General features: G+C 44.6%; 1 protein-coding gene across 5 annotated transcripts in view; it reads right to left on the bottom strand.

Annotated features, from left to right (window-relative positions):
• Positions 1-24413, bottom strand: part of LOC124613880 (homeobox protein homothorax) — a 998899-nt gene that overhangs the window by 321335 nt on the left and 653151 nt on the right. For all 5 annotated transcript variants that reach the window (XM_047142615.1, XM_047142617.1, XM_047142614.1 and 2 more), the window contains one exon: positions 21581-21694. In XM_047142615.1, coding sequence (XP_046998571.1) covers positions 21581-21694 — 114 coding nt within the window. The remainder of the gene's footprint in view (positions 1-21580; positions 21695-24413) is intronic.

Below are 24413 nucleotides of genomic sequence, written 5' to 3' on the forward strand. Positions count from 1 at the left end.
TAGGCGCAGCCAAAGCCACTCCGGATTACCAGAGGGAGACTCGGTGCACCGTAAATTACGAAGCAGTGGACGGAGGGACCGACACCTGCGACGTCTCGTCAGCCGCGACTCGGCGACACGAGAAGACGGTGTCCGCAGCGCGTGGACCGGCCGGCCGTTCGCGACAGCGAGGCGTGTGCGAGCGGTCGCCCACAAGAGCAGGGGGGGGGGGGAGAGAGGAGAGGAGAGGAGAGGAGGGCAGGACTATTTTTAAAATGAGGACTCGCCGTCCTAAAATACCGGCGGCGCGCTACTCTGCTCCGCCGCGTTCTGCCCGGCGCGGCTGCGGCTGCGGCCACGGCTGCGGCGTCGCCCGCAGAGTCGGCGTCGGCGGCCAGCTTTATGAAGTGATTCATGCGCGCGCACTTCAGCGGATCGCTGGGCGCGCGTTATTTACAGCTTGTAGACGCCGACGCCGACGCCCACGCCTGCCAAATGTACCGCGCGTCCTGACTCACTGCGCCGCCGCTGCTGACGTCGCCACCCACAACGTCGTGGCGGCTGCTGCCTTTGTCCGCAGCGCCAGAATCCTTCCAAAAGGTGGGCACACACTGTCCGCTTCCAGCTGCCTCCAGCCTCGTCAGCTTCAAAAATTATATTTGCACCTGCCTGCTATACTATCACACCACATCAGCCACACTGTACGCAGTGGGAAAGACAGAAATGAAACGAATGAAATTTTCACTCTGCAGCGGAGTGTGCGCTGATACGAAACATCCTGGCAGATTAAAACTGTGAGCTTCTGCGAAGTTTGGAAGGTGGGAGACGAGGTACTGGCGGAATTAAAGCTGGGATGACGGGTCCTGAGTCGTGCTCGGCTAGCCCAGCCGGTAGCGCACTTGCCCGCGAAAGGCAAAGGTCCCGAGTTCGAGTCTCGGTCCGGCACAAAGCTTTTAACCTGCCAGGAAATTCAAGAAATGAAACGATTACAAATCTTTATACTGCGGTGTCACTGGAAACTGATGAAGTTTAAATACAACAATCAATCAAGTAATGAAGACAATCGATTAAGTAATGAAGACGTTCTATCTATCCCCACAAAAAGAAATCCATACAAGCCAACAACACCTCTAAAACAGCACTCCTCACACGAGCTCTGAACACCGTCTCTGAATATTGCCTCAAATCCTGCGCTCACCTGTAGCGGGATAACTGCACCTGTGACATTTTTGCTACTTAAAAACCATTTCTTGTATCTCATGTGAATATTCTAAAATTTTATATACGTAGTTGTTTTACACCATATATAACTATTTATGACCTTCTGAGTAGACGGAGATTACTAATTAATAAGAGTATGATCCATATTGTAGCTAATACAGCTCTTTGGGATTTCCTGTAAGACCATCAAACATGGTAGCTCCTTATTCCTTATGTTTAGTAGGTCAATTAGTTATTAAATAGAATTATTTTTCGACAATTAAGACTATTAAATAGAATTATGTTTCGATCCTCTTTAAAATTTTTAGCATTACTTTTTTTTTTTTTTTTTTTTTTTTTTTACAGTTGATTATACAGTGTATTTGCATTTTTCTCTCAACTTAGATCTTGTACTAGTATAATGTTACTCTCCTTGCAATCTTTCCTTCAATGGCTCTTCGTTGCAGGTAGTTTCTTCAAAGCATATCTCGAAAATAATTTACAAAAAATATCAAGTCAGAATCCCTTAGCTAAGGTTCAAAACTGTGTGGTGGATGAGAATCCTTATGGAACTATTCACGCTGAACGTCAGTGTTAGTTACCAACGAGCGAGCAGTCTTGAATTTTACGCATATTCTACTAGCACATCTTACAATAGTTTCCTATAAATATTTCAATCCAAACACTCGTTATTACTTGCTACAGAATGTACAGATAGGCAGATAGGAGGAAGACTGTGGTCTATACTTTATGGAACACCAGTACATTTCAGTGCTATTTTTCGGGAATTGGCTGATACCTAACATGACAAATGGGTAAGTAGGGGAGGAACAGTTCATGGTCTGTACGTTTCCCCGGCCTCAGTTCTGTAGATTACGATCTGTGGGACCACCCAAAAAAAATTATTTGTGCAGCAGGTATACCTAAATAGAAGCGCTTAATGGAAACCCGAGAAACTGGAGGTGTTTGAAAGGGTGTGACAGTTCATGATCTGACGAGTGCTAACGTCTGAAGGAGTACGTGAATGACATCCGGTAAATCTAGAAAGATAAGCAGGTATTTTCAGGAATTTGATGAAAAGTTCCATGTTTTGTTCATCTGCAGAAAATTTGTTTTAATAAAACAACGTCGGCACTCTCCTGGAGAAATTAAGGAAACCACTGAAATGGCCGCATCGCGACCTGAACCACCGCTCCTGCTTAGCACACTTCTTTACCAGTGAGACAGCCTGAAGCAACATAGCTGGCCAGCCGGAGAGAAAAGAACCTCTGAATGCCAAGAAACGGCGCAGCGTCCGCTGTCACTGGTAATGAACCGTAAGACGGTGGACGCGTACTGGATGCAGAGGCGGTAGGCGAAGGACGGTGGAAGGGGTGGGGGGAGAGGAGTGGGGGGGTAGGGCGCCGCGACGCCGGCCGGAATAACAAGTCGGGGAGAAATGGCGGCGGTGCTGATGTATGGGCGCCGCGACGCCGACGCCGCCTCCGCCACGGCGGCAATTAGGCGGTGGCGCGCGCAAATCCATCACGCTCGTCGCCGGGTAAACAGCTGCTCTAATCAGCCGCGGCGCGGCGCGCGCGTCGCCCGGGGAAACCCCGCCAACGCCACCGACGCCGATCGTATCATTTTTCCCCCGTCCTCTTCAAAGCGGCGACTCGCCGCGCGCGTCAAAATACACTTTGCGGCGCCCACGGACGACAACGGCGTTAACGAGCGAACTTGCTGGCAAGGCTCTGGTGGCCAACGCGCGAAACTATTTTAACCCACTGTGGCGTGTTTCAGTCCAAGTGCCCATTTCAACATAACCCGCCAATGTTCGTTTGATCATCGGAAACCGATAAATAGCGCAGCCAGTTTTATAATACTTCCACAATTTTTATCATAATCAGATTAACAACTTTTATATTTTTTAATTTTTTGTCATTTCATTTACGGTATATATATATATATATATATATATATATATATATATATATATATATATATATATATATATATATATATAATCACCAAAGCTTATAGTTTCAGGTTCTTTTCAACAGACGTTACACCCAGTAAAATTTCTTCCATATGATTTCAGTAACAAAGTGGGTCCTAGAAGACTGAAGCGTCAAATTTCACGCGCACTGGATAACCAAATGTAATGAAACCGTTTTGATTCAAAGACAAGATCGTATCGTAATTTGTCGTCAATAAATAATAACAAAGGAAGAAAACTGGCTGCAGTATGTACCCATTTCCAGTGAACAATCATCTGTCACACTTCGCGTCTTTCACCTACATCCACGTGTAAATTCGACGAAAGAGTGAAAATAATTTTTTTCAACCGAAAAGGACGGAGAAATAAATGTGTTGTGTTACTTCTCTATCACCCCTCGTATACAAGTTTTTTCTTGTTATATTTACATCTTTATTGCTTCATAATCAGCACAAAATATCAATTCAAAGTTATTCACGAAAGATACTACCCAAAGTAGGGACTGTTTTGCTGAGCGAACTGTGCTCATAACGCGGAAATATTTATAGTCTTAACGACATTTGACGTCCTCGAATGAGAAGTTTGTACTGAAGTTTTTTTGTAAAAACAAGGAAAACAATAGCATCATGAGCTGATCGTATAAGCAAAGACTGCCGATACAGCACACATTTCGAGATGTTTTCGTGACAAGCTAAATTAAACCCTTGAATGTATGTCTTGAAGAGTTTATCAGATATTGTCGATGTTTATTATAAAGTGTGAACAGTAAGCACTACTGACAAGAAGAAAAAAAGAAGCTTTAGAAACGTGTGCTACTGAGCAATTCTGAAGATGATACACTGAGGCGACAAAAGGCGTAGGATACCGATATGCACATATACAGATTGCGATAGTATCACCAACGCAAGGCATAAAAGGGCAGTGCATTGGCGAAGCTGTCATTTGCACTCAAGTGATTCATGTGAAAAAGTTTCGCACGTGAATATGGCCGTACGACGGGAATTGGAAGACTTTGAACGCCGAGAAGTGGTTGGAGCTGGACGCATTAGACATCCCATTTCGAAAATCGTTGTGAAATTCCCTATTCGAAGATCCACAGTGTCAAGAGTGCGCCTGGAGTATCACGTTTCTGGCATTACCTCTCACCACAGAGAGCGCAGTGGCCGACGGCCTTCACTTAACGACCGAAAGAGAGAGTTGTCAATACTAACAGACAAGCAATACTGCGTAAAATAACCGCAGAAATTGAACGTATCCGATAGGACAGTTTGGCGAATTTTGGCGTTTACGGGCTAAGGCATGAGACGACCGATGAGAGTGCCTTTGCTAACAGCACGACATCGCATGCAGCTCCTCTCCTGGACTCGTGATCATATCGGTTGGACCCTATGCGACTGGAAAATCGTGCCCTCGTCAGATGAGTCCCGGTTTCGGTTGGTAAGAGCTGATGGTAGTTTTCGAGTGTTGCGCAAACCTCAACTATTTCTTGTGCCAGATTTTAATGGGATACTTTTACAGTTACACAACAAGGGACAGTTGAAGCTGGTGATGGCTCCATAATGGAATGGACTGGATCCTGGTCATGTTCGGCAATTTGGAGACTATTTGCATCCATTTATGGACGTCATGTTCCCAAACGACGATGGAATTTTTATGGGAGACAATGCATGTCACCGGACCACAATTGCTTGCGATTGTTTTGAAGAACATTTTGGACAGTTCGAGCGAATGATTTGGCCGCCCAGATCGGCCGACATGAATCCCACCAAACATTTCTGGGGCATAATCGGAAAGTCTGTTCGTAAAATCCTGCACCGGCGACACTTCCGCAATGATGAACGGCTAAAGAGGCAGTATGACTTAATATTTATGTGGGAAAGTTCGACGACTTGTTGAGTCAAAATGGCTCTGAGCACTATGGGACTTAACATCTGAGGTCATCAGTCCCCTAGAACTTAGAACTACTTAAACCTAACTAACCTAAGGACATCACACGCATCCATGCCCGAGGCAGGATTCGAACCTGCGACGTAGCGGTCGCGCGGTTTCGGACTGCGCGCCTAGAACCGCTCGGCGACATCGGCCGGCACTTGTTGAGTCCAATCCACGTCTAGTTGCCGCACTACACAGGGCAAAAGAAGGTCGGAAACAAAACTTTGAGGTACCCTATGACTTTTCTCACCTCAGTGTATTTTATAAATCGCATAATTGATTAGGAGGTACTAAATACATGCACAACTTTAGTAAACATGATAGACACCTCATGTTGAGACGGCAGCTTAGGGTCAGTTTGGTAATAGAGAGAAGTGTAGGGAGGGTGTGCGGGTGCAATTTGCAGAGGAATGCAAAAGACTGGTTAGCATATGCAGACGGCTACCGTAGTTAATGCAAAGATTAGCGAGCTTGCACAGTACAGATTGCCGTGGATAGTTACGTCGAACCAGTCTTCGGAAAGTAGGCCATGACGATACCAGCAACAATAATAACAACAACTATAACTGCTACCCGTGTACTCTAAGAAGCGGAGAGGAGGCAAGGCACGGAGGGAGGGAAGGGTGGGGGGGGGGGAGAGCGAAAAGAATAAAATAAAAAGATACTAGGTTTCTCGATAGACATTCCACAACTAGTCGACAAAAGCATTGTTGGGTTTCAGTCATTTGAAGCATAGGGGAAGCAGTCAAATACGTTCTTCCGAGAAATGTTTGTAAGTACGAGTACACAGTATTTTATCTCGTTTGTGAGACGTGTAATTTAACGGTACCAATACTGCCGTCAGTATACGTAACTGTGGAGAGGTAAGGAGTGACCGAACTCACAAGAACGCTCACCTCTTCCAGGTGAGATCGCTGAAACAGCAGCCGCCCAGCCTGAAGCGAGACCGCAGGGTTTGCGCAGCACTGGGCGCCGGGTGCCACCCTTGCGTCCGCAACAGGCGATGTTATGTCCCGCTGATGGCGTTTCCGTGTCGCAATCCGCGGCCCGGGTCGGGCAGGGCATTCATCACCGCTTTCCAAACGGCTCCTGCGCTAATTTCGCGCTGTTCGGCAGCGCACCCGTATACGCAGGCTCGCCAAAAAAGGACGCGAGATTCCAGATAAATTCCGTTCGGTGTTCAGTAAATTAACCTTCCGCGCTCATCACAACAGGCGAAAACTGGAATACAGCACGAGTCTTGCAGCGGCCGAACAGCGGAATATGCTGTCGGAAAATTCCTGGTTCTGTCAGAATCTACATCTATACTCCGCTACCCACCAAGCGGTGTGTAGCGGAGAGCACAATTATCGCCAAAGTCATATTTCCCCCCCTCTGTTCCACTCGCGGATCGCGCGAGGGAAAAACGACTGTCTGAACGCCTCAGTACGAGCTCTTATTTCCCTTATCTTTGAGTGATGATCATTACGCGATTTGAAAGTTGGTGGTAATAATATATGCTCTACATCCTCGGCGAAGATTGGATTTCGGAATTTAGTGAGTAGCCCCTTCTGTTTAGCACGTCGTCTATCTGCAAGTGTGTCCCATTTAAAAATCTCTATGAGATTTGTAACGCTCTCGCGATGGCTAAATGTACCAGTCACGAATCTTGCCGCTCTTCTTTGGACCTTGTCAATCTCTTGAATCAGAACCAACTGGTAAGGGTCCCATACCGACTAACAATACTCTAAGACTGGACGAACTAACGTATTGTAAGCTATTTCCTTTGTTGAAGGACTGCATCGCTTCAGGATTCTACCAATAAACCTCAGTCTAGAGTTCGCCTTACCCGTTACTTGTGTAATCTGATCATTCCATTTGAGATCATTTCGAATAGTCACACCCAGATACTTGACTGATGTTACCGCTTCCAAAGACTGATCATTTATTTTGAACTCATACATGAATGGGGATTTTCGCCTTGTTATACGCAGTAGGTTACACTTACTAAATTGAGATATAACTGCCAGTCATTACACCAAGCATTTATTTTCTGCAAATCGTCATTGATTTGTTCACAACTTTCGTGTGATACTACTTTCCTGTAGACTACAGTATCATCGGCAAACAGTCCACGGCCGCTGTCAATACCATCAACCAGATCGTTTATGTAAATCGTAAAAAAACAGAGGACCTATTACGCTGCCCAGGGGCAAACCTGAAGTTACTCTTGTTTCTGTTGAAGTTACCCCGTTCAGGACGACATACTGCTCCCTGTCTCTTAGAAAACTTTCTATCCAACCGCATATGTCACTGGATAGACCGTAAGCGCGCTCTTTTTGTAGCAAGTGACAGGGCGGAACTAAGTCGAACGAACGCCTTTCGAAAGTCGAGAAATATTGCATTTTCAAAATGTGTGTGAAATCTTATGGGACTTAACTGCTAAGGTCATCAGTCCCTAAAGTTACACGCTACTTAACCTAAATTATCTTAAGGACAAATACACACACCCATGCCCGAGGAGGACTCGAACCTCTGCCGGGATCAGCCGCACAGTCCATGACTGCAGCGCCTCAGACCGCTCGGCTAATTCCGTGCGGCTGGCATCTTTGATTAGTAAAGATTGCGCATATGGGAACTACGAGCCATTACATTTTGGTCGACTATCTGATGAAATCAATCAAGTTTGAGTGATCTATTCGTCAGCTATTTCGAATCCCGATTTTCAGTGCTAGATTTTAATTGGACACCAGTTACACAACAAATAGCTCGCAAATTCAACGAAGATCGTAAACATAAAAGGAAATCTCTTAAAGTATTCGAGGTACAGTGTCAAGAGAATCCTGTTAAATATAAAATGGATCGCATAGGAGCGTGAACAAAGACAACTTTCAAATAATTAGTGCGGAAAGAACATTAACGAAAACAACTGAACTGTGAGGACGTATGCGTGTAGGCCACATATACACCATGGCCAGTTCCTTGCTAACATTTTAGGAGAAGCAATAAAAGGAGAGAATCCACGAGGTATAAGCTGATTGGCACTTTTAAGGCCGTAAAAACAAACCGTAAATAATGCGGAAGTCAACAAGTACACCGAAATGATGGGGTTAGCTTAAGCAGATCGAGAAGGAGAATTGTCAACATATCGAATAACAACATGGGGGATTCTGTCACTATGTAACAATAAAGGAGATGGGTCACATAGAAACCATCGTGCTGAAACGACGTAGAGAGATACTGTTAGAGCAAAAACAGAAAGAAAATCGTAAAGGTAAATTACGCAAGAATTTGTTTGGGTGGCAATGTATCAGTTATAATTTATAATGCATTTCGTCAGCAGTGTTTGACACTTACCAGTGTAATGTTTATTACAGTAATTGACAAGATAATTGTATCTGCTCTTGTTTCAGTCTTGATATCATGATGCTAACTGGCGAAATGCGTCATGGAGAATAATAACGACACATTGCTATCTAGACAAATTCTATGTCAGAGTTAAGACTGACCGCCGACCTCTGTTCAGGATTTTCCATCCTGTGGTGAGCCTTTCTCGGTGTCTGGAGTGCGTTCCAGACGTTAGCACCATCAGCGGGCAGCCGGAGGTTTCCGGAGCCGCAGCTGCCACATCCCGCCGCCCACCCACGCCGCCTTAGCGCCGGTCATTCCGGCCACCACGGCTACAGCGGTAGCCGTCCTCTGACGCGAAATAAAACGACAAAGTAAGGTGGAGGGGTGCTGCCGGACGGCGAGCGAGCGAGCGGGCGGGCGAACGCTTCATTTTCCGAGCCGTCAATTGCAGAACCCCTCGGTAGGCCTGACGCCCTCGAATATTAGAAGCCGAGACAAAAAAAGAGAGGGACGCCACTGTGTGGGAAGGATCGGGCCGTAGGCGAGATGTAAGGGACCACAAGGGCTCTCGAGCGCCACCACTTCCCTGCGTTTTTTTAATTATTGTATCTTAATCCCCTCCCGTCTGTGTGTCTCTGGTGGACGCAGTTATGATGCATTCTCCGTCAACAAACAATATTTTAACACCTTTTTTTTATTAGGTCTCTTTCATGTCTGTCTGTTCAGTACAAACTTTGCAACTAACTTTTAAACTAATTTCACAATGAACTAGAGACTTGACATTTTAATAATAGCTTAGAACCAGATGCTAATGCAGTGTTAACTCGATTTCTGGTCGATCTGTTTGTTAGTGGGGCAGGTGTGGGGTGAGAAAGTTTGGTAATGCCTGATATCTCGGCTGCCCTGCAAGAAAACTGTGTTGAGTGGGTAGTATTGGAATGTGTTCCAGGTAGTATGCAAGCAGACGGGCACGGCTGATTACAGAAAGGGGGGAACAGGTTATGGACAGAATAAGAGGGAGGAAGAAATTTGTGCAGTATATCTGACATTAACATACACAGATGAAGCCCCAATACTAGTGCACTTAATAATAAATCCTGTGGCATACCAAAAGTGATTTGTCCCTAGTCGAAGGGCAAAAACCAGTGGCACTGCCAGACATCGCTTTCTGTTATTACTTATTTAAACCACTTAACACTTGCATCTTGCATGTCACACTGTGACCAAATCTTCAGTGTGTCATGGGGCTGAGCAGCTGCTGTTTCAGCGACCTCAGCTGTAAGATGCGCAGTTGATCAGGTGCGGTATGTGAAACTTCATTAATTTCTCTTTGAGATCTACATATACATACACGAAACGTAATTCAGGAATGGGTTTCATATATCGATGTGTAGTGTTAGAATAGTAATTTCATTTAGCACCATGTGTGCTGTGTTGACTGTGGTGCTTTTTTATGTACCACCAGCCTTAACATTCGGTTTGTATAGCAACTGCGCGCACACAGCAAGGTTTTCAATGTCACATGTCATTACCTCAAGTATGAACCTCTATTTTCTATGTATTACTAAATTAGTTTGTTTGTTCCAACTGCCTCACCCATTCAAAAGTACAAAACAAAAATGTATCAGAATGCCTTGTTTGGTACTTATTTTCAGTCCAGTGAATACATATGTTAATTTATCTAGGAAGAGAATGGCCTGATTACGTTCTGTTGTTAGCGTTCTGCCGGCCGCAGTGGTCGAGCGGTTCTAGGCGCTTCAGTCTGGAACCGCGCGTCCGCTACGGTCGCAGGTTCGAATCCTGCCTTGAGCATGGATGTGTGTGATGTCCTTAGGTTACTTAGGTTTAAGTAGTTCTAAGTATAGGGGACTGATGACCTCAGATGTTAAGTCCGATGGTGCTTAGAGCCATTTGAACCATTTCTTGACACCTCTGCGACTGAATCATTTATTCGCTAAAAGGCGTATAAAGTACGTCTAAAACTATGACCGTCTTTTCTCAGAAACGGTCGAGTATCTACAGAAAATCCGAGACTAGTGTTAGCTTATTTTGAGACCTCTTACACTGAGCGAAGTTTTTGGCAAATCGGGTTATGGCACTTGTGTTGTCGTCAGTCCTGTACAATGGGCCGGCCACTGAAATGGCTTCCACATTCAATGAAACGTAACGGCTAGAAAATATTTAAAGAGTCGTTTATATAGTCGCTCCGTCTGTACTTACACAAAAGAAATTCACGATCACCTTGTAAGGGTTAAAGGAGCATTATTTTAGCGTGTGAATCTTGTGATGGGTCACTAAGGAGTAATGCTGTAATGAAGCCAACGGGTGCTAGGGAAGTACGGCAGCTGCGGTGTGGAGAGCGGCGCAAGTCGCTAAGAAGAGTGTTTCGTGACGTAACAATGAGGTCCATGGGAACCAATTACGAGGGTACGCGGCGACCGCGCCGAAGAAGGGCGATGCTAGGGAGGTGTCCGGGGTTGAAGGGTGCGTGGGAGGGAGCCGTGATGGATGCTCCAATCGCAGGGTGGCTGTGGGCCACGTGACAGAGGTCAGCCGGAGCGCTGGCAACGCCGCAGACAGGGACAGGCGGAGGCGGCGGCGGCGGCGGCGGCGGCGGCGGAGGCGAGTGCGCGCGCGCCGCGCAAAAATCAATGATCCCCCGCGGGGCGTCGCGACGCCGGCCGGCAGACCGGGCGGCTCACCGCCGCAGCCTCCGGCGCGGACGCCGCCTCCACCGCCGACGCCGCCTCCCGGTCCTCCGCCTCCGCTGCCGGAAGAAAGCGTCGGCCGCGTCGCCGAGGGGCAGCTGGCGGGGACAATCGCGACACGCTTCGCGGTTCAAGTGAGGCGTCGCGTCGCGTCGCGGCGCCGCTCGGGGGCGTCCAGTGTAATCATCTGGCAGAGCGACGCCGGCGCCTCGGCAAAAGCGGAAGAGGAGGAGTAGGAGGAGGGGATCAACCGCCAGTGGCTGCCCCGCGCCAGAGAAGGAAGGCCAGACTCACTTGTCCAACTGCGGCGTCCGGCGGCATCGGGCGTGGCCGGCAGCGCCGAGTCGGCCGGCGAGACGCTGCCCCGCGCCGAATACGCAAACGCGCTCGCCGCCGCGTAGCCCGCGCTAGCCTCTGCAACACAGGCGCAAGCGAACACTCCGCTGCAGGGCGCTTCCAGCCGCGGCCGCTCGTCAACACACACAGCACAGCACAGCACATCGCCAACACATCTACTACGCTACGCTCTGCTCTGCCCGCGGCGCCTAATCCCGGACACAGAAAATTTCGAACTCTCTACAGCTGTGCTTTCATTTCAGGCAAGGTATCAGTGAGACGTCATAAAGAACGCTGTGCGAGAACACAGGATAAGGAAATTGTTAAACAGCTATTAGTCACGATACAATTTACATATAACAGGAGGGTGGATCAAACTGAAATGCCTCATACGTCGTAAGGAATTTAATAACGAACATAAAGGGTATCTCGGGAGTTGGTCTGATGACTGGCAGCTGGTTCTGCCAGTTATCAGGAAAGTCATAGAAAAATGTTAGTCGGCCTCAGTGACCGAGCGGTTCTAGTCGCTTCAGTCTGATACCGCGCGACCGCTACGGTCGCAGGTTCGAATCCTGCCTCGGGCATGGATGTATGTGATGTCCTTAGGTTAGTTAGGTTTAAGTAGTTCTAAGTTCTGGGGGACTGATGACCTCAGCTGTTAAATCCCATAGAGCCCAAAGCCATTTGAGCCATTTGAAAAATGTTAGTCGCGACGGATCAGTATGGAAAATAAACCCGTAATGTTCGGCGGCAGCATTTGTAGTGTCTTGCTCCATACAGTCACGTCGATTAAATATCTGAGCGTAACGTTGCAAAGCGATATGAAATGAATCGAAAATGTGAGGATTGTGGTAGGGAAGTCGAATGTTCAGACTTCGGTTTATTGGGAGAATTTTGGAAAGTCTGATTCATCTGTAAAGGAGACTGCATAAAGGACGCTAGTACGACCTGTTCTTGAGTGGTGATCGAGTATTTGGGATCCGCACCAGGTCGGGTTAAAGAAAGACATCGAAGCAATTCAGAGGCAGGCTGCGAGATTTGTTGCCGCTAGGCTCCAATGTCACGGAGATTCTCCGGGAACTCAAATGGAAATTCTGGAGGGAACGCGACGTTCGTTTCGGGAAATGCTGTTCAGAAAACTTAGAGAAGCAGCATTTGAAGCCGACTGCAGGACGATCCTACTGCTGCCCGCAGTCGTTTTCCACTTGCGCTATCTGCGAGAGTGGAACAAGAAAGGAAACGATTCGTAGTGGTACACAGAACCCTCCGCCACGCACCGTACAGTGGCTGGCTGAGTATGTATGTAGATGCAGAAAGTTCAGGATTCATGGGTATGTCACGAACGATCACTCGAAGCAAAATAGTTTACTAAACATGTACGTTCAAATAGTTACCTTAAGAGATACGAACAATCGTTCACATTCAACATGACCACCAAGCATTTGAACACGTTAGCGCTATCCCAGACATCAAAGTCAGTTTGGAAAAATTCAGTGTTTTACAATATGATCCTGATTTTAAACCAGTTTAAACCCTATCCAAGTCACTAAACCTTTAATCATCTAGGTTGTCTTTTACAGGTTCAAAAAAGTAAAGTCAGACGCGGCCAAGTTAGGGCTGTACAGCAGGGTTTCCCTCCGCGACAAACTCTTAATAACATGACGGTTTTTCCGTCACTTTAACCATACTATTTTTCAAAATTTTATTACGATTTCTGTGTTATTATTTATAATTTTAAATGTAGCAATCATTGAATAAAACGAGTTTCTCTATTTTTTTTAATTATTAACGCTCAAAATAAACCAGGAATTCCATCATAGTAGCAGGATTGGTTCAAATGGTTCAAATGGCTCTGAGCACTATGCGACTGAACTGCTGAGGTCATCAGTCGCCTAGAACTTAGAACTAATTAAACCTAACTAACCTAAGGACAGCACACAACACCCAGCCATCACGAGGCAGAGAAAATCCCTGACCCCACCGGGAATCGAACCCGGGAACCCGGGCGTGGGAAGCGAGAACGCTACCGCACGACCACGAGATGCGGGCAGTAGCAGGATTCTCAATGTGTTCCGTCAGAGGAAAACTTTGGGAACTCATGTTGTACAGGGCATGAGCCATCTCTAACCAGTCCCTTTTTGCAATTGCTTTGGTTGTCACAAATGTCTTGTGGGGATGCGCATAATCGCATCCGAAAGTTTCTTGACTGTGGTTGCATAGATTTCGCTGTTGGCTGTGAACTCGGACGCGTCTTACTCCTCGAATCACTCCATCTGCAAGTCCTCGATTGTCATCTGCAACAGATCTTGCCGCAGGCCACTGCAGAGTTCATCTGCAATGTCCGTTTCTCTGTTACCAAACTATTCCATCCAATGGCGCACATTTGCTGATGTCCATTACAACATCCGCACATACTTTCTTGACGGACGATGTGACAACAGCTTTAAAATCATATGCCAAGAAGTAAATCCCTAAATTTTTCGAAACTGGTTTTGACACCTGGGTCAAACGATGGCGAAAATGTGTACTAATACATGGTGACTAAGTTGAACGCTAGTGTTGTGTAGAGAACAGTTCAGGCTATGATCTGTACTAATGCCGCTGTTATATGTTATTATTAATTTTTTATGACACCTATTTACTTTTTGTTCCACCCTCGTATTTAAATAATCGTTTTCTAATCAATTTTTCATCAGGTAGTTGCATTTCGTTTTGGAGAAATAAGTGGGCATAAATGTACAGCTGCCATCTGACGAAGAGCCGGCCGCGGTGGTCTAGCGGTTCTAGGCGCTCAGTCCGAAACCGCGTGACTGCTACGGTCGCCGGTTCGAATCCTGCCTCGGGCATGGATGTGTGTGATGTCCTTAGGTTGGTTAGGTTTAAGTAGTTCTAAGTTCTATGGGACTGATGACCACAGATGTTACGTCCCATAGTGCTCAGAGCCATTTGAACCATTTGAATCTGACGAAGAAGTGAAAACAGTCTGGCGACGGAGAAAATAAATGCTTAATATACTTCAGTGAATGGTAGCTGATCTTAGTAGACACCCATGGTCACACTCAACGTGCCACCAGTCGAAAAAAAGTTACAGTAGGTCCTTATCCGATGACCTGTACAATCAAATCAAGTATTACAAAATAAACTCACACTCTTTAGTCTTACCGGAAACAGCATTAACGACGAGTGTTTCGTTACCAGAGAATGTCTAGCTTGAAAATAGGCTTAGCTTACTTCTTATAGTGGGAACTAAGTTTTTCTTTTATTATCTCATCGACAACAGAGCCACAAGAGACAAAACTTTGGTCTGTATAAGAGTGACGAGAACCAGGGTATTTAACTCACATCGACATGAGTGGTGAAATGAGAAGGCCGTGTTGCAAGAACAAACGTGACATGCACCTATGCCATTTGCCTAATGATGGGAATACAGGACAACCGAATAAGGATGTCAACAGTTTTCCTCCGAAATTCAGTTCCAGTTTCGTCTAACTACTGAGATGCATAACTGAGACGAAGATTCAGTCTTCTCGGTGTTGTCTGTATTCAGAAGCCGAATTTAGAAAAGCAAAAACAACTCGTGTTATAAAAAGGATACAGCATTAAAAGCTTTGGTATATTATGGGATTTTCAAATACTTGTCAGCAGTTAGAACTTAAAGGGAATAGGTTATCCGTCTTGGGAAACGCATGAATCCAATTTGCGCAATACTGGAATAATAACATTCCACCTAAACCAACACCATGATATAGAATTTGTTGTGTTTCATGTTTAAAATTAGGTTTGGAACTTGTATTGAGAACAGAACAACTGAAATTTACCGTAGTCGATCGGCGTTTGCTTTAATGCTTAAAGGAGATGATTATCTCACAGCAACTGCTTCAGTGGCAGTTACGAAGTGAAGCGACAACTAAGCACCACCAGTTTTACGAAAGACATATATAATACACAAACAACAAGATACACATAGTGGAACCTACTCCAGAAAAGAAAGAGAGCCCTGTAACCAAAAAGCACGTTTTCCATTACGTTGTAGCTGCGAGACTTCAAGTTCGTCATTTAAGCTGCACGAGAGAACTGCAAAAGGAACAGTCATATCTGGCGAGCACTTAAATATTCACACAGTTCAGGAGCGCATAAATATGCAGAATAGAGCAGAAAAACCTCGTACCAAAAAAAAAAGAGGGAAAATGCGCGAAAGTTTTATACCGTATCAACAATTCAAATGACACGCAGACGCGCACGACTGAGTACGGGAAAGGAAAAAAAGTGAAAGAAACAGAAAAAAAGAGCGAGAAGATAGATGGGCGCTCTCGTTATTGACCATACACTGTGATGTTTATATCCTTCCTGTCGACTTCCAGGACCGCCATCATTCGACCGCTATCTCTGTCCATCGCCATATTTTATCGGGCGATTTGTTGGGGCGCGGGCCGAGCGGCGCGCATGCGCTGTGCCGGGCCGACGCCATGGCAGCCGGCGCGTCGCCTAGCAACGGCTTAGGAGCTGCGCGCGCCGCCACGCCGCGCCGCTCCGCCGAGGAATGCGGCCGCATCTCGCAGATCAATCACCGACCCGCGGCCAATCCAAGTCCGCCAGCGCTTTTGTCTGCCCACAGCTGTGCGCGCGTCCGCCGCTGCTTTACGGGCCGCGTCGCTGCCCCGACTGCCGCCCAGCAACTTTTATGACGCCCGATCGCCGAGTGGTGTTTCCTCGGCCATCGCAATTTCATTACTGAACAGATTAGCGTAAAAATCCTGAAGGATCTTCAATATCCAGTATAGACGCGATCACTTTGAATACATTTTCGCCGGCAGATATATCTATTTTCTACCACTGTGCGAAATATTTCTGGCTCATGAAGCCTACCATTTAACATTTTTCATTTGGCTTTCTTTGTGTATACAAGGATCGGTCAACATCATACCAGCCTTAAGCAACTGACGATGCTAAACTTCCTAAAATCTGAGCCAGAAAATAAGGTAAGCCTTTCTTTGTTCAAAACTAAATTCTACATTAGATTTCTTCGTCAAGGTAAAGTCGTAAACACAATAATGCCAAGAAATTTGAACAACAGTTTGGTGTACAGAAAAATTTATCCTACAATCTAAGTAACGAGAAATTTGTTATGTTCTTTAATTTTTTTCTTTACGGTTCGAATTATCTAAGCTGACTGCAAAGTCGGAAACACAGCTGCAAAACTAATATTACTGATATAATGTATGCTCCTCAAGTTACTACTAGTAGGGAAAGGAATCCGATTCGGCGCTAAATATTACTTAGTTCCACTCACGTACAGCTAGATAAAACGTGCTGCGTACATCATGTTGTGAGCTAAATTCTCTAACTTTGTGGTTGTCACGGAATGGCCGCAAGTGTGTGCAACAGACTTTTCCTACTAGAAATTCTCCTCAAAATTATCACTTTGCAGCACAGTAATAGGCAATGAAGGTTGCAAGTATATACAAGCAGTCTGGAAAAATGTAGAATCAGCGAAGATACCGGAGAACTAGATAAGAACAGCGTAAGCTACGATGTACTCCATGCTGAACAATGAATCTAGATAAAATGGCCATTCACCCTATTAGAAACGCTGCCAGGGACGTAAAGTATTTTAAAATTCTTACAGCCACATAACCAACTCTACTGCAGTATTGACGACTTCAGCACTCTTGTGTTAGAATGATTTGATGAGAAAAAAAGTTCGTAACGAACTCGTGTGAAATAAATCTTTTCGAGGGACTTGGACTTCTGTCAGATGAAGGAAGGAAGCTAGTCGGCAAGCGACGTCAAAGAAAAATGGAGTATTTTCACTGAATATCCGCACTAGGGACATTCGTCACACACGATGCGGAGAGAGAGCATAGAATACCGATAAAGTGAAACTAACTTTGTTGATCTGGACTTTTCTTAATTTTCTGAATAGAAGAGCCTTAATGTTAGAACAGTGGCAAGTGTAAACAAATTAATTCAATAATTAACTGGTTACTGGCCGAACTGGTTGAAAAGTTCGTAAGAGACCGATAACTATTGATTACAACCTCGACACCTAGATCCTTTATAGAGAGACTATTGACTTCATGTACAGCACGAAAAATGTTGTATGCCGAAATGTGAAACGAAAGAATACCGCGTCTAGTTCGAAACTTCTCCCACCTAAAAGTTTCACAGTGCCTCACAGACGTGCCGAAAATAAATATAAGGACCTCTCTTCGCAAAAATAACTTTAGAGGTGGAGGAAGTTTTGATAAATTCATTGTAACACATCAGTAAAATTTTTGCTGTACTAACTAAATTATCAAATAATCCTTAACTGCTTTTTTAGAGCATTTTGCAAATACTTGCCCACGGGGATTCTTCAATGTGGCTCACACTTTTTATTCAGAACGTCCATGCCAGGCCGCTCGCAGGAAGAACTAATTACATCACTCACTTCATCCACACGTGACACACAAAATTTAGTTTTCACGATATTTCGATATTTATTCTAACGTCACTTATTAAGCTTCTGATAAATATAACATCACGTATTTGTATTACATTCGTAAGTAATTTCACAATTCCATTGTACGTGTCACTCTAAAGTCGTAAAGTGGATTACTTTTTAATGACATTCATTATATGTCTGAATCGTGCAGTGCACTCGTACGATCAGAGAGTAAAAGAGGTATTTGCAATAGCGAACGGAAACTTTTGTCAAACCCTTCCTCATTTTCCCTGCAGAACATTATAGTCATGAGCTGAGCTGCTCGTACATTTCAATTTCAAGTGATTTTCCAAGAACTTCACATTGTTTGCTGTTGAAGTCGTTGTCAGATGTTACTTTGGAACAAGTTTAACCATTTGGAACATAAGTTTTTAATGACAGTTGAAAAAAAGTGGATCGCTTGTTATACTCACACACTTATAAAACGCACAGCTGATTCGTTTAGCTTCTACAACGAGCGCTGCCATTACTTTTTAACGCGATTCTTTTAGGTTGCTTTGCTATCTGTCTGGTACCAATTTTGGAATAGATTTTAAATTAACTTCCCTATGAGCTACAGTCTCCAAATTTTAAATACAGCCCAGAACTGGATGACAATGATATATTAACTCACTATTTTGTAGGTCTGTTCGGTAGGGTGGGGGTGAAAAAGTTGGCTAATGCCTGACGTCTCTCCTGCCCTGTAGGAACGGTGTGTTGTGTGGGTAGTATCGGAATGCATTTCAGGTGGTAAGCTAGAGGTGGTCATGGCTAAGCAGAGAGACACAAGAAGGAGAAGATGAACAGAGGGCGTGGAGGAAATGTGTGCAATATATGTAACTTACGCACATATTGTTGAAGCTGTGGGCAAAAAGCTAGTGTATATACAAGTAATTATTTAAATATAAAACGTAATCTCATCAAAACGTTTAAAATCCATTGAGGAATTTCACACCGCAAGACTAAAAGCAAAAATAATTATTTAAATAAAAATAAAATTTAAATGTTACATATTTCTAAATTACACCAAGAAGCATAATTTTTGTAGCCCCATACGGATAATTCTGTAAATATGGGGTATGGGCCCAGGAGACATTCTTTTATACTTTTTGTTCAGCTTAAAAACGTGTTATATTAAAATTCTAGTTTTTTTAAGCAATTGTTAACGTATGAGTTACTATCTGCCCCATTCGCACTGACTGTTAATGTAGTTTTGTCCTCACTGTACAAGACTCTCCCGGTGCTAATAAGCCCTACTTAAGGTTTGCAAGGAAAGTACGAATAAAATCTATTTTTTTGGTTTTTCGATTTATATCTGGACTTGAGCCAAACCGAGAGCGAGCTATGCTTTCTAGTACAGAAAACCTTAATGGCGTCGCAAGGAAGTGAATGTGTTTCCCAATATGTGAGCCGCTTCCAAGAAGTTAGAATGTGTTTTTAAGTGTCGTAATTCGTGATGGCAGCATGGCCAAGTGTCACATTAAAAGTTACAAAACGCTGCGTTCGACTCTGGTTAAGCCTAGACTTTTACCCTGGCACGTAAACTGACTTTAACTTTCGGATAAGTTTTGCCTGCGCGAAGTAGGCAACACTGTACTGTAATTTTATTTCACCATTCAGTTACAGCTGGCTGGATGAGCCTGTTACCATACAGCAGGAAAAGAATGGTGTGGCTTCTCCGTCTGCCTGTGGTGCTCAAATCAGCCTTCGTCTTTCTACATGTTTTATTTCAACAAATCTACGTTGGCTGCTGGTAAACAGACAGTGGACGGGAGATTTGAGGTGGTAGGGGGGAGTAGCCTTGGTCTGGTACTAATAATGATCATTTATGGTCAGTTGAACTTCTATTAAACTCAAATTTCGGCTGATGGCAGGGTGAAAGTCTTACGTTTAACAATTTATCTGTATCAAATGTCGCCAGGGTAGGTATTTTTGTTCACGTTGATATACGAGGTTTGTAACACACTATTTCCCCGAAGATACTGTAGCAGGTTTGTAAGCCTCTATGCAGGATATATTTCGTGGGAGGTACCGACATCAGCCGCACTAGGACACTGAAATAATTGAGTGGTGAAAGTTCTATATTTGTGCTGATGTCCTTCGGTTAGTTAGGTTTAAGTAGTTGTAAGTTCTAGGGGACTGATGACCATAGCTGTTAAGTCGCATAGTGCTCAGAGCCATTTGGACCATTTTGTGTGTGTGTGTTTTGTTCTTAGCATAAGTTAGTTTAAGTAGTGTGTAAGTCTAGGGACCGATGACCTCAGCAGTTTGGTTCCTTTGGAATTCACACATATTTGAACACTTTTTTTGGAAAGCGTGGCCAGATAGCCGAAGCCGTTATGGTGACCGCTTGCTTAGAGAGGGAAATCCAGGTTAGAGTTCCAATCCATTACAAATTTTCGGCTTTCGCCATTTAATTATTTCAATGTCCCTTTGCGGATAGTGTCGATGCCTCCCTCGAAGTATTGATATTCATCGCTACTGTAATAAAGCTGTAATGGCTACTCTGTCCGAGATGCTAGATACAACGGACAACACTTATGTACTATACAGGGTGGTCCATTGATAGTGACCGGGCCAAATACCTCACGAAATAAGCATCAAACGAAAAAACTACAAAGTACGAAACTCGTCTAGCTGGAAGGGGGAAACCAGATGGCGCTATGGTTGGCCCGCTAGATGGCGCTGCCATAGGTCAAACGGATATGAGGTACCTTTTTTTATAGGAACCCCCATTTTTATTAGATATTTGTGTAGTACGTAAAGAAATATGAATGTTTTAGCTGGAGCCCTTTTTTCGCTTTTTCGATAGATGGTGCTGTAATAGTGACAAACGTATAGGTACGTGGTATCACGTAACATTCCGCCATTGCGGACGGTATTTGCTTCGTGATACATTACCCATGTTAAAATCGACCGCTTACCAATTGCGGAAATGGTCGGTGTCGTGTTGATGTATGGCTGTTGTGATCAAAATATTCAAACGTACCTACGTTCTGTACTTTAATTTAATAAACCTACCTGTTACCAACTATTTATCTAAAATTGAGAGCCATATGTTTGTGACTATTACAGAGCCATCTATCACACAGCGAGAAAAGTGGTCCAACTAAAACATACATATTTCTTTACGTACTTCACGAATATGCAATAAAAAATGGCGGTTCCTATTTTTTAAAAAAACTCAGTTCATATCCGTTTGACCTATGGCAGCGGCCTCTTGCGGGCCAACCATAGCGCCATCTGGTTTCCCCCTTCAAGCTAGACGAGTTTCGTACTTTGTAGTTTTTTTCGTTTGATGCTTATTTCGTGAGATATTTGGCTCGGTCACGATCAATGGGCCACCCTGTATAGGATACATACATAATAGCTGTCTACTATGGCGGTATTGCCCAGATAGCCATCACAATGATAAAAAGAAAAATGCCATGTAAAATTCAGCTGTTACCCACCTCGCGACCCATTGCTCACCAGCAACTCATCACAGCTAAAAGCTAGTCATTGGACTACCCATCGCCGAAATTTTCTAGTCTAAATCAGTGGTATTGGATTGTAGGGAGGGAGATATTATGGTTCGGGCTGTGTAGGGAGGCGACGTCTGGGAGGGACGGGTGGTAAGCGGGTGAGTACAGTGAGGAAGCGAGTTGAACTTACCGTTGTACTCTCCGGGGCTGCCGAGGAAGACGGACGAGTAGAGGACGCCGCGGCGCGCGTCGCTGGCGCGGGTGTCGGCCGGGCTGGGCCACTCGCGCCGCGGGCACCACTTGCCTGCAACACACGGCGAGAGACCGTCAGCTCACAGCTGCTCGCAGGGCACTGGGCGAGCGAGAGGCGCCACACACTGCTGCTGATCAGGCTCTCATTAAAGCTAAATACAGTGGCACTGCAAGGTAGTTAAATGCCGCGACAAAATGTGTCGTAGTAAAGCAACCAGTCCCTCCCCAGTATGTGGAGTTCCTCAAGGAACAGTTGTAGGCCCTTTGCTGTTATTAATCTACCGGGTGATCAAAAGGTCAGTTGTTGTTGTTGTTGTTGTTGTTGTGGTCTTCAGTCCTGAGACTGGTTTGATGCAGCTCTCCTTGCTACCCTATCCTGTGCAAGCTTCTTCATCTCCCAGTACCTACTGCAACCTACATCCTTCTGAATCTGCTTAGTGTATTCATCTCTTGGTCTCCCTCTACGATTTTCACCCTCCACGCTGCCCCCCAAATACTAAATTGGTGATCCCTTGATGCCTCAACACATGTCCTACCAACTGATCCCTTCTTCTAGTCAAGTTGTGCCACAAACTTCTCTTCTCCCCAATCCTATTCAATACTTCCTCATTAGTTATGTGATCTACCCATTTAATCTTCAGCATTCTTCTGTAGCACCACATTTCAAAAGCTTCTATTCTCCTCTTGTGCAAACTATTTATCGTCCATGTTTCACTTCCATACATGGCTGCCGGCCGAAGTGGCCGTGCGGTTAAAGGCGCTGCAGTCTGGAACCGCAAGACCGCTACGGTCGCAGGTTCGAATCCTGCCTCGGGCATGGATGTTTGTGATGTCCTTAGGTTAGGTTTAACTAGTTCTAAGTTCTAGGGGACTAATGACCTCAGCAGTTGAGACCCATAGTGCTCAGAGCCATACATGGCTACACTCCATACAAATACTCTCAGAAATGACTTCCTGACACTTAAATCTATACTCGATGTTAACAAATTTCTCTTCTTCAGAAACGCTTTCCTTGCCATTGCCAGTCTACATTTTACATCCTCCCTACTTCGACCATCATCAGTTATTTTGCTATCAAAATAGCAAAACTCCTTTACTACTTTAAGTGTCTCATTTCCTAATCTAATTCCCTCAGCATCACCCGACTTAATTCGACTACATTCCATTATCCTCGTTTAGTTTTTGTTGATGTTCATCTTATACCCTCCTTTCATGACACTGTCCATTCCATTCAACTGCTCTTCCGTCCTTTGCTGTCTCTGACAGGATTACAGTGTCATCGGCGAACCTCAAAGTTTTTATTTCTTCTCCATGGATTTTAATACCTACCCGAATTTTTCTTTTGTTTCGTTTACTGGTTGCTCAGTATACAGATTGAATAACACCGGGGAGAGGCTACAACCCTGTCTCACTCCCTTGCCAACCACTGCTTCCCTTTCATGTCCCTCGACTCTTATAACTGCCATCTGGTTTCTGTACAAATTGTAAATAGCCTTTCGCTCCCTGTATTTTACCCCTGCCACCTTCAGAATTTGAAAGAGCGTATTCCAGTCAACATTGTCAAAAGCTTTCTCTAAGTCTACAAATGCTAGAAAAATAGGTTTGCCTTTCCTTAATCTAGCTTCTAAGATAAGTCGTAGGTCAGTATAGCCTCACGTGTCCCAACATTTCTACGGAATCCAAACTGATCTTCCTCGAGGTCGGCTTCTACTAGATTTTCCATTCGTCTGTAAAGAATCCGCGTTAGTATTTTGCAGCCGTGACTTATTAAACTGATAGTTCGGTAAGTCAGTATAAATTTGAAAACTCAATAAACCACGGAATAATGCAGATAGAGAGATAAAAATTGACACACATGCTTGGAATGACATGGGGTTTTATTAGAACAAAAAAAAGCACCCCATATTGCTAGACGCGTGGAATATCTCTTGCGCGCGTCGTTTGGTGATGATCGTGTACTCAGTCGCCACTTTGGTCATGCTTGACCTCCCAGGTTCCCAGACCACACTCCGTGCGATTATTGGCTTTGGGGTTACCTGAAGTCGCAAGTGTATCGTGATCGACCGACATCTCTAGGGATGCTGAAAGACAACATCCGACGTCAATGCCTCACCGTAACTCCGGACATGCTTTATAGTGCTGTTCACAACATTATTCCTCCACTACAGCTATTGTTGAGGAATGATGGTGGACATATTGAGCATTTCCTGTAAAGAACATCATCTTTGCTTTGTCTTACTTCGTTATGCTAACTATTGCTATTCTGATCACATGGAGCGCCATCTGTCGGACATTTTTTGAACGTTTGCATTTTTTGGTTCTAATAAAACCCCATGTCATTCCAAGCATGTGTGTCAATTTGTACCTCTCTATCTACATTATTCCGTGATTTATTCAGTTTTCAAATTTATACTGAATTTTTGATCACCCAGTATATATACGATTTAGGAGTCGATCTGGGCAGATGTGTTAGATTCTTTGCTGGTGATGCTGTCGTTTAGCGTCTAGTAAACTCGTTAGAAGACCAATGCGAAAGCGAATAGTCCACTTGGCGGAGCAATTATGACTGCGCAATATAGTGTATGCGTTTGCAGGAAGACCATTTGACGCAGAGAAGAAACAACTAATTCACTGAAGTGGGCACATACCAAGTACCAATTGGATAAATATCTGTACTTTTACCCGTAACTTCCTGTATATACTAGACGACTCTAGTAGCAACCTTAATGAAATGGTATTTCTTAGATTTTTTTGACACAGATATCGGCCAA

The sequence above is a fragment of the Schistocerca americana genome, chromosome 4, assembly GCF_021461395.2.
Source record: "Schistocerca americana isolate TAMUIC-IGC-003095 chromosome 4, iqSchAmer2.1, whole genome shotgun sequence".
Classification (NCBI taxonomy): Eukaryota; Metazoa; Arthropoda; class Insecta; order Orthoptera; family Acrididae; genus Schistocerca; species Schistocerca americana.